Below are 16,000 nucleotides of genomic sequence, written 5' to 3'. Positions count from 1 at the left end.
GAGCCATGTATGTCTCTGCCGGCTCACTGTAGGCCCTCTGGAGTCCCGTTCGACCAGAGCTGTAAATTGGATGCTGCTCACCAGGCCCTCTATCGGGTCAGATGGATGAGACTTGTGCCAGACAAAAACTTCCCCATTCATTTCCTCACTTTCTCTCCCATGTGTTCAGTCAGACGTGGGCAGCCGTTGCTGTGGTATAGCTCCCACGACTGCCAGTCATTCAGGGCTGCCACAGGGTTAAGTTCCACTGAGTGTAATTGGCCCTGAAAACCTTAAGCTCCATCCCTTAGAAGGCCTTCATTAGGGAGTCCAAGCTCAAGTCCTGAATGCTTCTGCATGAGCCAAGTCCGCATTTTAATATAATTCTGTATTTGCCTTTTTCTGTTGTTGGCACATTTTGCATGGATGCCAAATTCTAATAGAAGTTGTCTAATAGAAGATGGAGGCAGTATTCGGGAAACCTGTTTGAAAACACAGAAATTGCACACTTCACCTTTAAATAGATAATGGAAAATCAGTGCTTCACTGCCTCAAGTACAATTCCTGCCGCAGAGTTATTCTCTATAAGACATAGAGATAGTTGGACTCATACTCTAGTTGGTGTCTGGGCAAAAAAAAAGAAAAAGAAAGAAAACCCTGCTGGTAGTAATAGGCAGATGTAATGAAGCCTGGCCACTGAATGAGATAAGAACATCTTTTTCTTGCTTAGACTTTTATTACTCTGCTGATGAGCTGTGCAGTACCAGCCTGCTGAAATCTGATTTCCACATCCTAATGGGGTTATATTAAAAATCGAAAAAGTCAGTGTTTAGCTTTGTCACATCGTGATTGAGAAGTGTGCACTGTTCTAATATCACCTTTGTCTTTCTCTTACAGTGTGACAGTGAGAGTGACCAAGAAGACAAGGTAAGATCAAGCATCTTAGTATTATTACAGACCTTACAAGATGAACACAGTATTGAAATTTGTCATACTTTATTTTCACACCTGCAGTTAATTCAGCTACTGCCTAACATACCAAACCAAACCTTTTTTGTAGATAACCTGAAATGTGGTATGCATTTTTGTAATTAATAAACCTTTTAAGAAGTTTAAGAATTTTTAAACATCCGGCGATGATGTCATACATCATTATTTGCATAATGAATTGTGATTAGGTCATTTTCACACATTGCAAGTACTGTTATTTCTGTCAGAAAATGCAAATTGTTATTAAAGAGATAGTTCCCCCAAAAATGAAAATTCTCTCATCATTTACTCACCCTCATGCCATCCCAGATGTGAATGACTTTCTTTCTTCTGCTGAACACAAACAAAGAATTGAATTCATTTCCAAAACCTGAAAATTTCAGCACTGTAGGTCCTTTCAATACAAGTGAATGGTGAACAAAATTTTTAAGCTCCAAAAATCACATAAAGGCAGTATATAAGTAATCCATATGACTCCAGTGGTTTAATATACAGTATGTCTTCTAAAGTGATGCAATCTCTTTTGGTGAGTAACAGATCATTATTTAAATCCTTTTTTATTATAAATCTCCACTTTCACTTTCAGAATGTGAATTTGAATATGAAAGTGGAGATTTGTGGTTAAAAATGACTTAAATATTTATCTGTTTCTCACCCACACTGGAGTTGTATGTATTACTTTTATGCTGCCTTTATGTGATTTTTGGAGCTTGAAAGGTCTGGTCACCATTCAATTGCATTGAAAGGACATAAAGAGCTGAAATATTCTTCTAAAAATATTCATTTGTGTTCAGCAGAAGAAAGAAAGTCATACACATCTGGGATGGCATGAGGGTGAGTAAATGATGAGAGAATTTGTTATTTAATAGTAGTAGTAGTAATGGAGAGAGTTGTGGTGTGAGTATTAGTGTTATTAATACTTTGTTACATCATATAGACTTCTAAATCAATCTTTATTCTTTTATTAATCAAGCTTGAATCAATGAGAATCCAATATTAGACTCTCCTTAAAAGTGTTTCTATTTAATTAGAAGTACCATCTTGTTAATGACTGTGAGAAGGCCTTAATTAACTGTGCATTAATTATGAATAACTAAATGGTGTGTGAAATTTGAAAAGAGCCATTATGAGCTTCACAAGTTACATTTTACACATATAAATGTGTAATATTTTCTACAGATTTATTTAAAGTTTGAACCACTAGACATACAGAATGGTGGTGATGATTTACATTCACTATGTGGAAATGAATCAATCATACCCACATTATTATTTCAGTTATATTTATAGAGCAATTATAATGAAATTAAGCTATTATTTAACTGTGTGAATTTAATTTAACACTGCTGTAGGCAAAGTGTGTCAAGCTACTACAAAGCTTCACAAGATACATCATACCACTTATTTACTGTCTATGAAACATCAGCATGATTACACGCACATGAAAAAAACTATTTTTGTTTGCTCTTTTTTAAAGTTCTTCATTTGTTTTCTTTTTGTTTGTTTGATTGTTTTTTTGTTTTTTTTTTTTTTTTTTGTAAACCAATGGTTTGTTTGATGATGACAACTCAAATTAGCCATGTCACTCTGAGCCCTTTTGTTATGGCATGGCAAATATGTGCTGTGTAAGACATTAAGCGCTGTTTTCCTCGCTGTGTTCCTGCTTCTCATTATTCCTCTAATGATTTACACAATGTCATGTCATTTTCTCTGCCTTTGATTAATTACGTGTCAAAACAATTGAAGGGTTTATTAGGTAAACAAAGCAATAAGATCTCTCTCTTTCTCTCTCTTTCAAATACACACATTCACATTCACTTTTTGTCAGTAGCGCTTTGTTCTTTAAAATGCGTTTCCAAAACCTGAGTGTGTTTGAGTTGTGTTAGCAATAAGCAACCAATCCATGATATTTGCACATGCTTTACTATTTGGGAATGAATTCAGTAGCTCTTTTTCCCTGCAATAGCAGTTAGAGTACAGTATATATTTGGCAGCCTAAAGGGAGGAGGGCTTGTTACATTAATGGGTCAGTTCTTTTCATCCACAGGCAGACTGTCTCTTTTTATTCTCCTCCGGCCCAAATCAGGAAGTGAAAAAAAAAGACACTCTAGAGAAATCACTTCACTCTCACTACAATAGTGGATAAAATGGAAGGGAGGTGATAAGAATAGGGCCATTTTCTTTCTCCCTCTGTCTCTTCTGTAATTAAATGTGGGCTTGTGCACATTCCTTGCCAGGAAGTGATGTCATGATGGCATTTCCAGACAGAACACGTGCATATCTTTACAATCAGCATTTTATGAGTGATTCAATCAAACCTGCATGTAATGCATTATTATTGCTGAGAAAGTAGAATGAAAGAAAGAATTGCTGAGATTATGTTTACAATTAGGAGCTTTAAGTTACACTTTTATTGAAACCAGCTATAAAAGAAAGGGCGTGGTGGTTAGCATACTTTACATAAATCAGTGTTTCCGACTGGTGGGTCGCAGGTCTGTTCAAATGTGATAGCTAAATACAAATAAAACAATTAACTATGTAATCATACATAGTAAGGGAAGATTATCAATGTTTAAATGGGAGGAGAAAACGCTTTCCATATCTTTTGTTGTTTACATCAAAGGCTGTGTGGCCAGTCAAACTCTGTATTTTGGTGCAAATCCATCTTTCAATTGGTAATATGGCTATTATTAATGCAATATTTAGCCCAGTGTTTCTTCCATGTGATAGTCTGGTAAATCACACTTCTGCTGATGTTTATGCATTTACAAAATTGTCAATTTTCCATTTTAGCCTTCAGTATGTCATATTAATAATTTTGCATTGTTGGACCTACTGTATATAGTTCCTGGTAATATTAATTCATTTCATGTGTGATTTTGAGAACATTTTTGTTACTTTTATATGGTAAGCAATGTTGGTACTGGGTTTGGTCAACACTTTATGTAAAACCTGGGTCCTGAAGCAAAACCAGTGGAGAACCACTGACATAAGCAATACTGTATGGTCTCATAGAATCATGTTACTTTATCTACATTTTTGCAAAATTATTTTTACTTGGCTCATTATACGTACCACAGCAGTTTCCTATTGAAATAAACACTAGAGGTACTAAAACAACAATGACTTTTATCACTTTCACACAAATCACGAGTAAAGCGGTAGATTATCTGTTCATAAATATTTATTTTTCATCCTATTCCTAACACAGTGCTATCTCATGACATCAAAACATGTTTACTATATCGCATAACTTGTCAGGCGATAAATTTAAACGTTTGCATTACATAAACCAACTACATTTACAAGCTTGGTCGAGCGTGATCAAATTGTGAGTTTGGTCAACTGATAGAGCTTTGCAAAGGATTGGGGTATGAGTCCTGAGGATTACTGAGTCGACACATGAGCCAAAAGTGTCAAAAAAGCACCACATAATGACGTGGTTGCTTCAGCAATTGAGTTTTTCATCTCACATTTGCTTTTTATGACACTATCAGTTAAGTTTAGGTTTAGGGGAGGTAGGAAGGTTTTGTCGATTAAAAACTGAACTGAGCATTAACCTTAAAAACCTTATCTGTTTGGGAGAGAATTGAACTCGCTTTTAGCGCCACTCAGTGGACATTTCACCTCGAAACTGCAGCGATACTTGTGATGAACCACGTAAAATCCTTTTCCAACAGTCGTGCAATTTTCATAAAATCAGGCTGGACATAACTTATATTAAAATTAAACAGTTATGAATGCCTGAGTAGTTTATGCTGCAAAAAGCAGTCTTTATTAGTGAATGGGAGTCTTGAAACCCACAGTGTGTGCGTGCGTGCGTGCGTGTGTGTGTGTGTGTGTGTGTGTGTGTGTCAGAGCGTGTGTGGATGTGTGCATGAAGTGTGTGAGTGTTTAATGGCCTTTTGACATCTCGTTTGTGTTAGCTGGAGCAGAGCGAGAGATTTATTAAATGGTACCGTCTGCACACTGTTCATCATGCAGGCCAGCCTATTCCAGCTGGAACCCGGCCCTAGACCTGCTGTCTGCCCTCTCTGGCTCACACTCCATACTCTGTCTTTCCCCTGCTGCTGTATGAATTGGCATCAGGCAGCCCAGGCAGGACCCAGAATGCTCTAAAATCGTTTGGCTGGCCCTGGTAACTGTGGCTAGCCTCCATCTTCCAGGCTCTTGGCTCTGGTTCTGACTTTGGCTGTCCTCGTTACTTTCTTTCACCGTCTCCCTCCCTTGGTTTCCCAGTCTCTTTGCCAGGGATCTTGTTCTCACCTCTCCCCACAACCTGCTCACCCACCAGACCACAGGCCCCTGCCCCCCTGCCCCGATTTTTGTACAGCAGAAGTGTCTGTTATTAGAGAGAGCATGTAGGACCCTGTCTTCTCGTTACCAGGCGCTCAAGGGGGATTATTATGTCTGGTGTGGCTGGCAGTGAGAGAGAGGGAGAGAGAGATTCCACCACCTGATGGGCTGTTTGATGTTCCGCGGCTGCCCAGATCCAATAACGTTCCCTTTTCATGGTGCAGTTAACACTAGCAGGTCTGCGCCATCTGAGAGTGTTTAAAGACCGCTGAGGCTCAAGTGAATCTGCGGCGACTTTAGCCAGAAACAAATCAGCACATGTGCTCAGGCTTAGTGCCTCTCAACCCTCAGAAAACTCTGTTTTTGTTAGAGCCGTGGTGCTGTAAGTAGCACATGCAGTTGTGGCACGTAAGAGCTGTTGTGCTCAGCGCGATGCAGGTTCGAATCTGGACTGCATTATGTTCCAATCTTGTCCCCTCTTTCTCTCCCGCTATTTCCCTGTCTCTTTTAACTGATCTAAAAATGACAGGCAACAAGCCTTTAAGTAAAAATAGATTGTTTTACTTTATGTGAAGAAAATGTGAGTGGTGCTTGCTAAACTCGCTGCCATCATGCTAGGGTGTAGTGAAAGTTTGCCAGGGCTTTGCTTTGCGGTTGCTAAGGTGTTCAGGGTGTGTTTTTGTCAAATTGTTATGTGGTTACTAGGGTGTTCTGGGTAGTTGCTAGGTGGTTTCTTACTGGGCAAAGTCCAAAGGACTTCCTTATGGAGATTTTAGCAGGGTGAAAATTTTAAATCTGTTTGCTAAGAAAATCATCTCCTGAACAAGTCACATAATTTAAATAATCATTCATGTCCGTTGAGGTAATAATGCAGGACAAGTAATATGTTTAAGTTGAATACAAATTGTTGATTACCACAAAAATGTATTTTAACTTGTCCCTCCTTTTCTTAAAAAAAAATAAAAATAAATAAAAGCAAAAATCTGGGTTACAGTGAGGCACTGCCCACTGTATCAATCTCATCAACCGCCAGGTCTTGCAGGTTCGCACTCTACAACATCAGGAAAATCAGACCTTTCCTGTCTGAATATGCTGCACAGCACCTGGTCCAAGCCCTGGTCATCTCAAGACTGGACTACTGTATTTTCTGTTGGCTGACCTCCTAGCTTGCACGATGAAGCCACTAAAGATGATCTCTTTAGGACTCTCTTCACCCAACTCTTGATTTCACTCCACTTATTACATGTATCATATACATGTAAAAAAGTAATCCGCTGATTGCATCAAATTCAAGGCTGTGACTCTGGCCTTCAGGACAGCCTGTGGAACAGTACCCTCTTAGTTCAATTCACTCCTCCAGCTCTATGTCCCAACTGGCTTTCTATGGTCAATGAACGAGCAGTGCCTGGTGGTCCCATCGCATAGAAGCACAAAGTCTGTTTCACTATCATTCACTTTCTCTGTTTCTCTGTGGTGGAATGAGCTTCCAACCTCCACATGATCTGCTGAAACCATCTCAACATTCAAGAACCAGCTGAAAACACATCTGTTCCATAACCACTTAACCAATCCACACTAAATGCACTTACTTAATATTTAACAATATATTAAAAAAAAAAAAAAATAAAATAAACTTGTCTGTCTCTTTCTTCTACACTGGCTTCTATACTATTCCAGCCACATTGAGAACTTGGCAGTGCGATACTGCAGATACTGTTGACTTATGTATGGCAAATTGCTTGCTTTGCTCCTCATTTGTAAGTCACTTTGGATAAAGAGTCTGCTAAATTACTAAATGTAAATGTAAAAGTATAACCACAAGACATAAACAATATGCATGTTAACATGATTTTAGTGTGATAAAATCACTTATGGTACTAACCTTTTCAGTGTAAAACTATATACAATTGTATATCTTCTTTGCCATGATGTAGTACCGTTGTATCCAAGTTATTTAGTAGTCAAAATGATGCCACAAATGCTGTAGACTGAGCTTTTTGTATTGAACCCAGAACATTCTTTTAAGTAAGAGCAATAGTTATAGTGATGCTAACACTGTCAAGCACAACATTTAAAAAAGAAATATCTTTTCCACAGTTTTCATCATATGTAATGCATAATGTCATTATGAACACATAATAAACACAAATAATAAAAGATTAAAAAAAATAAATTAAAGCACATTATAGTCACAGCATTAGCACAATATTCTGATGCTATCTGTGTGTGTAATGCTAAAGACCATTAAATATCCCACTGAAACCAGTCAATGCACAAAACGTTCTCAAAATGGTTTTATATGTGCTAATCAATTATCAGTCCATTACCTTTAAGAGGTAGCTAGAGATGACAGATCACACAGGCAATGAGATATTAGTCTTAAGTACCTTTAAAGTGTCCCACCTTTGGCTCTAAATAAATGTCCTTGTGCATTTTAATGCACTCATTGAGGCCTTAAAATTGAAAATAAAATGACCTTCGTCGCTGAACTCTTTTAACACCGCTCGCCCCCTTGCTCTTCTCACAGGCCCTTCATACCTTCCTTCATATTTTTTTGCCATCTGAGTGTGGCCAAGGGCAGAGGATATTATTTGAAAAGCAGTTGCAGTTGTATTAGTGCTTGTGCTTCGTAGAAGTGTTGTAATTTCACTCTCTTTGGAGATTTGCACTTTAAAGTGTTGCTTCTTAAAAGTGTGGGTCCTTGACACGAAACCATGATCAGAATTGCCGATGTGTTTGCAAAGATGTCTCGGCTAGCTTTTTTTTTGATCCTCATCTGCCTCTCCTCTCTCATCTTCTGATGATGTTTACCCTGAGGCAATTGGAAGAGGAGGAGGGAGACGCACATTAGTTTCTCCATCACCCCGCAAGAGCACTGGTACATAAAACGTGTTTTTATCTCCGCGGCACACTTCGGCACGGTGAAGCGGGGTGGGTAATAAAGCTTCGCAAGCGAGCTGTCAGCGGTAAAAGATTATGTGTTTTGCCCTCCCTGTATCTGACAAAGGTGGGAGGGATGGGGGAAAGATGGGGAGGGAGCCACAGTGTGGTGTTTACAGGCTTGAGTGGGCGCTCGTGAGGCCGGGACAGAGGCTGATTGCTGTAGAGTGGCCTGTCAGCCCGTGATTTGTCATGTACTTCATCATCTGCGTCAGTCTGCAGAGTTGTCATAGCTAACGTATCGGCCCGCATTTGTACTCGGTCGTGTAGGAAATTTGTATTTACTTTGGGGTTGGGGGTGTGGGGAGGGAAGAAAAGGATGGGGGTGCTGTAATTTGTTCCACGTGGATAATGTGACCCTGAGTGGAGCCGGATCATGGGTTAGTTGAAGTGATATTTTCCGGTAATGGTAGTCGTACATCATGGCTGTCAGACAGAGTTAGGAGGCATGCACGTAACAGCTCCATTTCAGCCACTGCAAGCATCTGGGATTATTTTCCATAACCAAGTATGACATGACCGCTCTGCGGAGTGCATTAAATTTTTACTGGCTTTTCTTCCTTTGCTCCTTCCTTCCCTCCCTCTCTCTTCGTTCCCCCCAGTTCAGTGGCATTTCCCCTGAGCCGACCTGGAGCTGAGCAGGGAGGGGGCTCCAGAATGCCAGGGTGATTGATGCTCAGGAGACTCAGCATCCCTCACCGAGGCTGGGTCAAGTCGTGGACCTAAACCAGCACCATGTTACCGCACTGACTCTGCAAAAGCCGTTCGCTCGCAGCCCCATAGCTCTGCAGTTTCCCCCTCTCTAATGCATGCATGCTCTTTTGCTCCCCAGTTGCTTTTATTTCTAATGACGTGTTTATTTCTTAATTTCTTTCGTATGCTCTGGGGCTGTTTTGATCCTTTTATTTCCAGGCAAGGTCAGCGTTGTATAAATGCCAGAGCAGTGGGAGACAGATCATGTGTGTGTGGAAGGCTAATCGCTGGGATGCTGGGAGCGGGTGAGCAGGCAGTGCTCATTACAGGGGCCTACCGCAAAAATTATGTGACGACCTTATAGACCCTCAGAACTGCCAGACAGCAGAAGGATCGAGAGAATAGGGAGATATGCATGCTGCTTGATGGATGGGCAGGTCAGCAGGCTATGCAGTAACACAGTAACTCCTCACCCCTGGCCATCCCCCTCATTCCTGACTGCTAGAGTGGTGCATTATGGAAGAAACAGTGCGGCTAGCTAATTGTGCAGGAAGACGGCTGCTGTTTGATTGACACCAATTAAAAAGAACCTCTTAGTGTTTGAGAGCAGCATTTTTAAAGGACTGTAGGCTATTGATTTACCAGTGGATATTAAATAGGCTATAAAGGGGAGACCAGAGCTAGTTGTCACACTCTTTGCTCCAGTGAATATTTCTCAAGGTAGGTTTATTATTGAGAGTCAGTTTCTGCAAAGCCACATACCTTAAAGTCTTGGCTACAGAAAGCCAAAGAACATTTTCAAAATGTTCATTGTTGCCCACGAAAAAAGATGCAGTTCATTGAACAAATCTTGACCTTTTGTGACAACTTGCCACAATAGCGGGCATTTTGTATACAGGGCAAGTTGTCACAGTGGAACTTGCCACTAAACCAGTGCAGTAGGTTTCATGTGAACATTGGGGGTGATATTGCTGTTTTTTCCCTTATTGGCTTCAGTCTGATTACTGTACATTCATCAATACTACCAGCAGGAAATATAAGAGCTTATTTTTTTTATCCATTTATTTACTTTTCAATTCAACCTGTATAGTCCTTGTCTGTGTCAGGTTTTAAAAGTACAGAAAAATGATCCAAGTTTTCTGCTGTACATCAGAATGTTTCATTACTTCAATCCCCCCCCCCCCCCCCCAAAATATACCAAAATATTGCAATCAGCAGTGCAGTATATCACCGAAGTGCGTCATTCTTAGTAAACTCAATAGTGTGTGTGTGTGTGTGTGTGTGTGGGTGAGTGAGTGTGTGCATGTGTTAGTGAAAATGGTGACTTGCAGCTACTGTTTGTGCTGTGCATAAGCAGAGACGTATCAAACTGCCCCAAGGCAGCCAGTAATGACCCCCACCGACCCTTAAACACTAACACAATCACTCACACACATTTAAACATACTCTCTCTCTCTCTCTCTCTCTCTCTCTCTCTCTCGTTCTCCTCCCTCCATTTCGCCTAGAAGGCAGAGCCTCATTCTGTCATGGTGTATATCTGGGCGCTAACGCTCACCTCTAACATGTGGACAACGATCAACTTGTTAGTGTGAATTCAGCATCTTTATTTTCCCTTAGGCCACAGTGAGCCTTGCTGATGCCTCCATAATCCTTACATACACACACGTACGCATGAGAGCATCTGACGGTTCTTTAGTCCCTGAGGAGAGCTCAGTGTGGTGAGGGTTGAGTGGTTGGGGTTTGTATCCTGGGCCGAGACTAATGCTGTGTGCTCTTGCCATTAGGGACACAACCTTACAGCAGGGTGCCTATGAACACACTTTTCTTAGGCCAAGTCACAGACATTATACCACTGTGTCTTAACCAGAAACAACGGCACAATGGCTAATTGAGATCAGATAGCCTCCGCAGTCTACTCCATGATAATCAGAGTTTTTATTCTAACCAGATGCGGCCGTGACAAGTGGCAGGACATAGAAATAGAAACCAAGCGATCGACAAAAGATCTTGAAAAGTACAGTTTGAAAAAGTTTTTATGTGTGTGTGTGTGTGTGTTGACCTAAAGAAACACAATATTTGACACAATTGTTAGCATTTTTAATTTCTGACTTGAAATATGTTATTGGAACATAATCTGGGCTAACAGTTTTGGAGGTGTCTGTCTTTAAATTTGGCACTTGCAGTACCTGCAATAGTGACAGAACTGACTTGCCATAAAGGAGCTTTGGCCCTGTGCACTCCTCTCTGTCATGACAGCGCATGTGGTGTGGTGCATTACAGACCTGTGCTTGATGTCTTATGTCCTTCTCTATCATACTTTACCGTTGACTGACTTTACAGGCATCTAGCCAGGCAGTTAGTGAAGGAAAGGGTATCCATCTTTTGCCCTGCATTAGGTCATTTTTTATTAGTTGTGCTACAGTCCTCTCAGTGAAAAGGCATGAATTGCTCTTTGCTCTGAGCAAACACTATTATTTCCAGCACATCATAGAGTGGCTGAATGGAATAAAATCACAGACAAAATAAAGGTTAACCTGGAGAAACAGTTCAGTGACTACTTGATTTTAAGTATCACGTCCACTTCCACCCAAGGCATAAGATATTTTACGTTTTCCATTATTAAGAGTTTCCCAAGATCCATTCATTTTCACAAAGCAATAAAAGGCAATAATGCACCTGTGTGAATAGGGCAAGGTTGCCAAGTCCTTGAAATCAAATTGAAGTAAAAAACATCCCTTGTGAATTATGGTAAAGTGGCAAAGCTTTAGATTACACCAGAATGGAAACTGATTCAATCAGCATTGCAAGCTACAAACACAACATCAATGAGCTTGTTTACATGGACACCAGAAAGCCATTGATGGTGAGAAAAGTGACATTCCCATTTCATGCACTATGTTTGCGGCTTTTTCTTTACTCCAGTATTCATGCAACTTGGTCAGTAAGCAGCCTTCTCCACAGCAACATAATTTCCCTGCAACGCCTGTGTAAATAACAAACATGGGATCTGAGGAAGACTTCGCTATTTCATTCTCTGTTGCTTCGCTTTATTTCCAGATATCCCAGAGTTTTTGCTGTGTTTGTTTTCTTAACATTTCATCACGACCTGCAGTAGAATTGCACTGCAATAGTGGGGTTTTCTACTTTAGCGCATATATACGAACATGAGGGACAGTTGTCATAATTTTAAAATGGGTATATTTGATAGTGTATTTGCTTTTCCCTTTTCCCACTGTACTCCCAGAAATGTTGAATTTTTTCCATTGTGTTTACTTGTTAATATGATCTATGGCTCCATCCTATGATGTTAGGTATACGGATCTCTTTAAAAAACTGTAAGAACGTCGCAATAGATAGACAGACAGACAGACAGATTCTTTTTTTAATATCACATCAGGTGGCTACTGTTAAAGTACTAATTGACACCTGTCACACATATGATAAAATTGATCTGAAGCTACATCCTTTCCCACCTTACTGCTTACATAGTTGGGCGACAGATTTATGACCACGTTCAATAGTTAATGTTTGGGATTGACAGTTGTATTTACTTACAGGCTGTGATTCACAAAATGTCTTGTTCAACAGTGTAACCGGTCCTGCTCGACCCGCTCCGAGTGGGATTCGAACCGCCATCTCCTGTGTGGGAGGCAGGCACATTAACGAGAACGCTAAAAGCTACAACCCCTAGCGTCAGTCGCTAGTGCACCTCTTGAGGCCAGGGGAGTGAGGTTTACACATACCGCACAGCTATCACGTACCAGCTGGCTTTCATTACACTCACCCCCCTAAACCTCACTCCTATCCAGGTCACGGCACCATTGTAACCGGTCCTGCTCAACTCGCTCCGAACGGGATTCAAACCGGTGTCTCCGGCATGGGAGGCAGGCGCGCTAATGAGGAGGCTAAAGGCTACAGCCTATCTCTCTGGACTCTCTCTGTCACTCTGATGCCTCGTGTGCCTTTTTATGTCTCCCTCCAGCATCACTACAACAAGAAACAGGTGTAAGAGATAATGACAACCCAGGTGACGAGCCTTACCGCTCTCTCCCTCCCGCAGACAGACACACAACCACACCCCTATCACCACAAACAGCTTACAGTAGCGGCTCAGTACTGTCTGTATGATAGGACAACAGAAGTCAAGCCTATATTCTAACAGCTGTTACCATAGTGACAGTAACTAAAGAAAATATCAAAGATGGCGGCGTCCATACAACCGGCAATCACAGTTGTCGATGTGTTATCAAATAAAAAAGTCTAATCAAGTTTATGCGTCAAATCATAATGAACTGACAGTGGCTTTGAATGAAGTGAGTGTAGAGCGCAGGATCTGAGTTTTTGCAGTATTTATAAAACTGATGAGCTCCAGTGGAAGACAGCATCTGGATCTTCGTATTACACACGGCTCATGTCTCCATGAGTTAATTAAACTCTATATGAAAAACACAAGACACACACATGTACAGAGCACCGTGGCTTTCACATTACATGATGTGACAGATAACTAGTTGTCCAGTATGGTTCGGTTCACACAGCAGGGGTTTGGTGAAAATGCAGTTGTAAGTCTTGAAAATTTGTGGGTGTCAGTTCGGTTGTAGGATGCGGTTGTCACTTTGGTAAATAACCAACCTGTGTGTGAACGTAACCGTGTTAAGCACTCAAATACAGGACTAAGAACCATATTCTGCTGCAGTGTGAATGTGGCCTAAGTGTGACTTGTAAGTGTGTTCCTGTAAAGTGGTTTAGAATATTCCATTCCATTTGAGACTGGTAAGTGTGACGGTTCACACCTGGCCTGAGATGTGCCTTGCTATCTGTGCTCATTAATATGAATGAGAGCAGGTCGACTGTTACCTAGTTTAAATAATGTATGCAGTCAGGCTTTTTTTTTTCTTTAATCATGGAATAGTATAACATGAAAAGTCTTAGCTATTGTTATGCAGGGTTTCACTCTCTGTCCATCTCTTTTCCTTTCTCCTTCCGTTCTGTATACTGCTTAGCATCCTCCATGGGCTGAATGCTGCTTCCAGACAGTCCAAGGTTAAACAGAGGCTATATGCATGCTGGACGTCTGTCAAGGCCCACACACCTACACACAGACCCCTGGCCGCTGCGCTATGACTCATACACACACAATCTTCCTCTGTTTCTCAAACTCACATAGACAGTTAGGGGCTGTTCACACCGAACATTGTTTTTGGTTCAGTCTGTGTTGTTTTTCTATGTGAACATGAACTAGATTGACATCTTTGTTGCGGCATGTCGTGCTGTTTTTTTCAGCGTCTCACATAGGAGTGTTGTGTTTTTTAGACACTATGTCAAATTAAAAAGAACTTCAGTTATTCAAAATGTATCTCGAGACACCTGCGTTCTGCTCTATTTGTGGCAATGTCTAGCTTTTTTCTATGTTCTTTGGGAATGGGCCATTATACTGCTCCTGTCCCTTGCAGTGTGAGGTATAATCCAATTACAAAGTAATTAGTTACTGTAATCTAATTACTTTGTCAAAAAAGTTGTGTAATGCATTACATTTTAAATTAGTTTAATCAAAATACAGTTACTGACTTTCAATTCATTTAATTACTTTTAAGTACATATAGGGTTATGCTTTTTTATATATATATTATTTATGTAGAATACATTAATTATGACCCCGTAACAAGTCATTGTTAAGGAGAAATGTGAGGTGCTGAGTGTATGAGAATAAAAAACGGCATTATTTAGAATTTGTTGAGCAGAAAGGTGTTTTAGAAAGTAACTTAAAAATAAAGTAATTATTAATGTGATTACTTTTTCAATGAAGTAATTAGTAAAGTAATATGATTACAATTTTAAGGAAATAATTAGTCATTTGTAGTGGATTACTATTTTAAGTAACTTACCCAACACTTGTCCATAGTCTGCATTCAAAACTACGTACAGTTGTTGCTCTCATAAAACTGTATTCCCTCCACTTTACGGGATCATCTAACAACTGTTTAAGGGGCTTTATTCTTTCCATACAAAGCACTGTAACATATATTGCATTGAGCAAAACAAGAATATCTGATATTTAATCTGAGATTATCTCAAATTCAATGCTAGAAATACTAACTTTTTTTTTTTAATGGCCGAACCAATATCTATAGAGCAGGGTGGCCAATGGCCAAAATAATGCAAATATAGTACATATACCGTAGGGTTCATTCAAATTTGCCTACTTTAAATTAACACTTATTTACAGAATTTTTACTCTAATGGTGCATTCATGTCATCTTGGAATTACTGTAATTATGAGATGACAAGTTAGAGATTCTACTCGGAGCCAGGGCCGGAGTGGCAATAGGGAAGATCGGGAGCATTCCCGCTGGGCCGGTCAAAAATTGGGCAGGTTAGGTCCTCATGTTGATTGACAAACTTTCATCATATGTCGCATAACAATTGCCAACAGTCCGTAACATCCGGTATTTAAAGGATAAGAATTGTGTTCCGTATTATAGCGGACGCAGTCTGTATTTTATCATCTCACACCCAAACAAATGAGGGAGTAGCCTGTGAGAGACGAAACTGATGGTGCGCCGCTTCACTTGACAGCACGGGAAGGATCACGGAAGATCCATCGAGAACAGATAGGCTAATAATAGCTGAATGTATGAACGTGCTTCAGGTACAAGATCATCACAAGTTTAATACTGACTGCAGTCTCACAATCTCAATTAATTAATCTCTGAAATCCTCTTCCCTAGCAGTGCAGAATGATAGCAGCAAAATTATTTTTTGTCACAAAATAACAGAATACTTAAAGTAAATGAATACAGATGCAACAGCACGACACGGTACAAAAATAATGGGACTTTACAGCTCTCAAAAGATTTAACTCAATGAAACAAACTGCACAAAATGCCTTCAATGTTGTATCATGCAATAAAACCCTCTTAAAGAGACAGTAACCATTTTGCCTTTGTCCTGAACATTTACATTCCAAGTAAAAGAAAAGTACAACTGTGTTATTTTTAGCCTTTTATTTCACTCTTATCATTGTGAAATGGCACGTTTTGAATGGCATGTAAAAATGTAAAAACAATCACTCAACCTTAATTGTTTCACTGGATATGTTGCT

At 40.0% G+C, this 16,000-nt stretch overlaps 1 protein-coding gene across 5 annotated transcripts in view; it reads left to right on the top strand.

Moving 5' to 3' along the window:
* Positions 1 to 16,000, top strand: part of auts2a (activator of transcription and developmental regulator AUTS2 a) — a 530,438-nt gene that overhangs the window by 350,945 nt on the left and 163,493 nt on the right. For all 5 annotated transcript variants that reach the window (XM_051685882.1, XM_051685884.1, XM_051685881.1 and 2 more), the window contains one exon: positions 877 to 906. In XM_051685882.1, coding sequence (XP_051541842.1) covers positions 877 to 906 — 30 coding nt within the window. The remainder of the gene's footprint in view (positions 1 to 876; positions 907 to 16,000) is intronic.

Source organism: Myxocyprinus asiaticus, chromosome 43, assembly GCF_019703515.2.
Source record: "Myxocyprinus asiaticus isolate MX2 ecotype Aquarium Trade chromosome 43, UBuf_Myxa_2, whole genome shotgun sequence".
Taxonomy (NCBI): Eukaryota; Metazoa; Chordata; class Actinopteri; order Cypriniformes; family Catostomidae; genus Myxocyprinus; species Myxocyprinus asiaticus.
The sequence above is the reverse complement of the archived record's forward strand: the minus strand, read 5'-3'. Positions and strand labels throughout refer to the sequence as shown.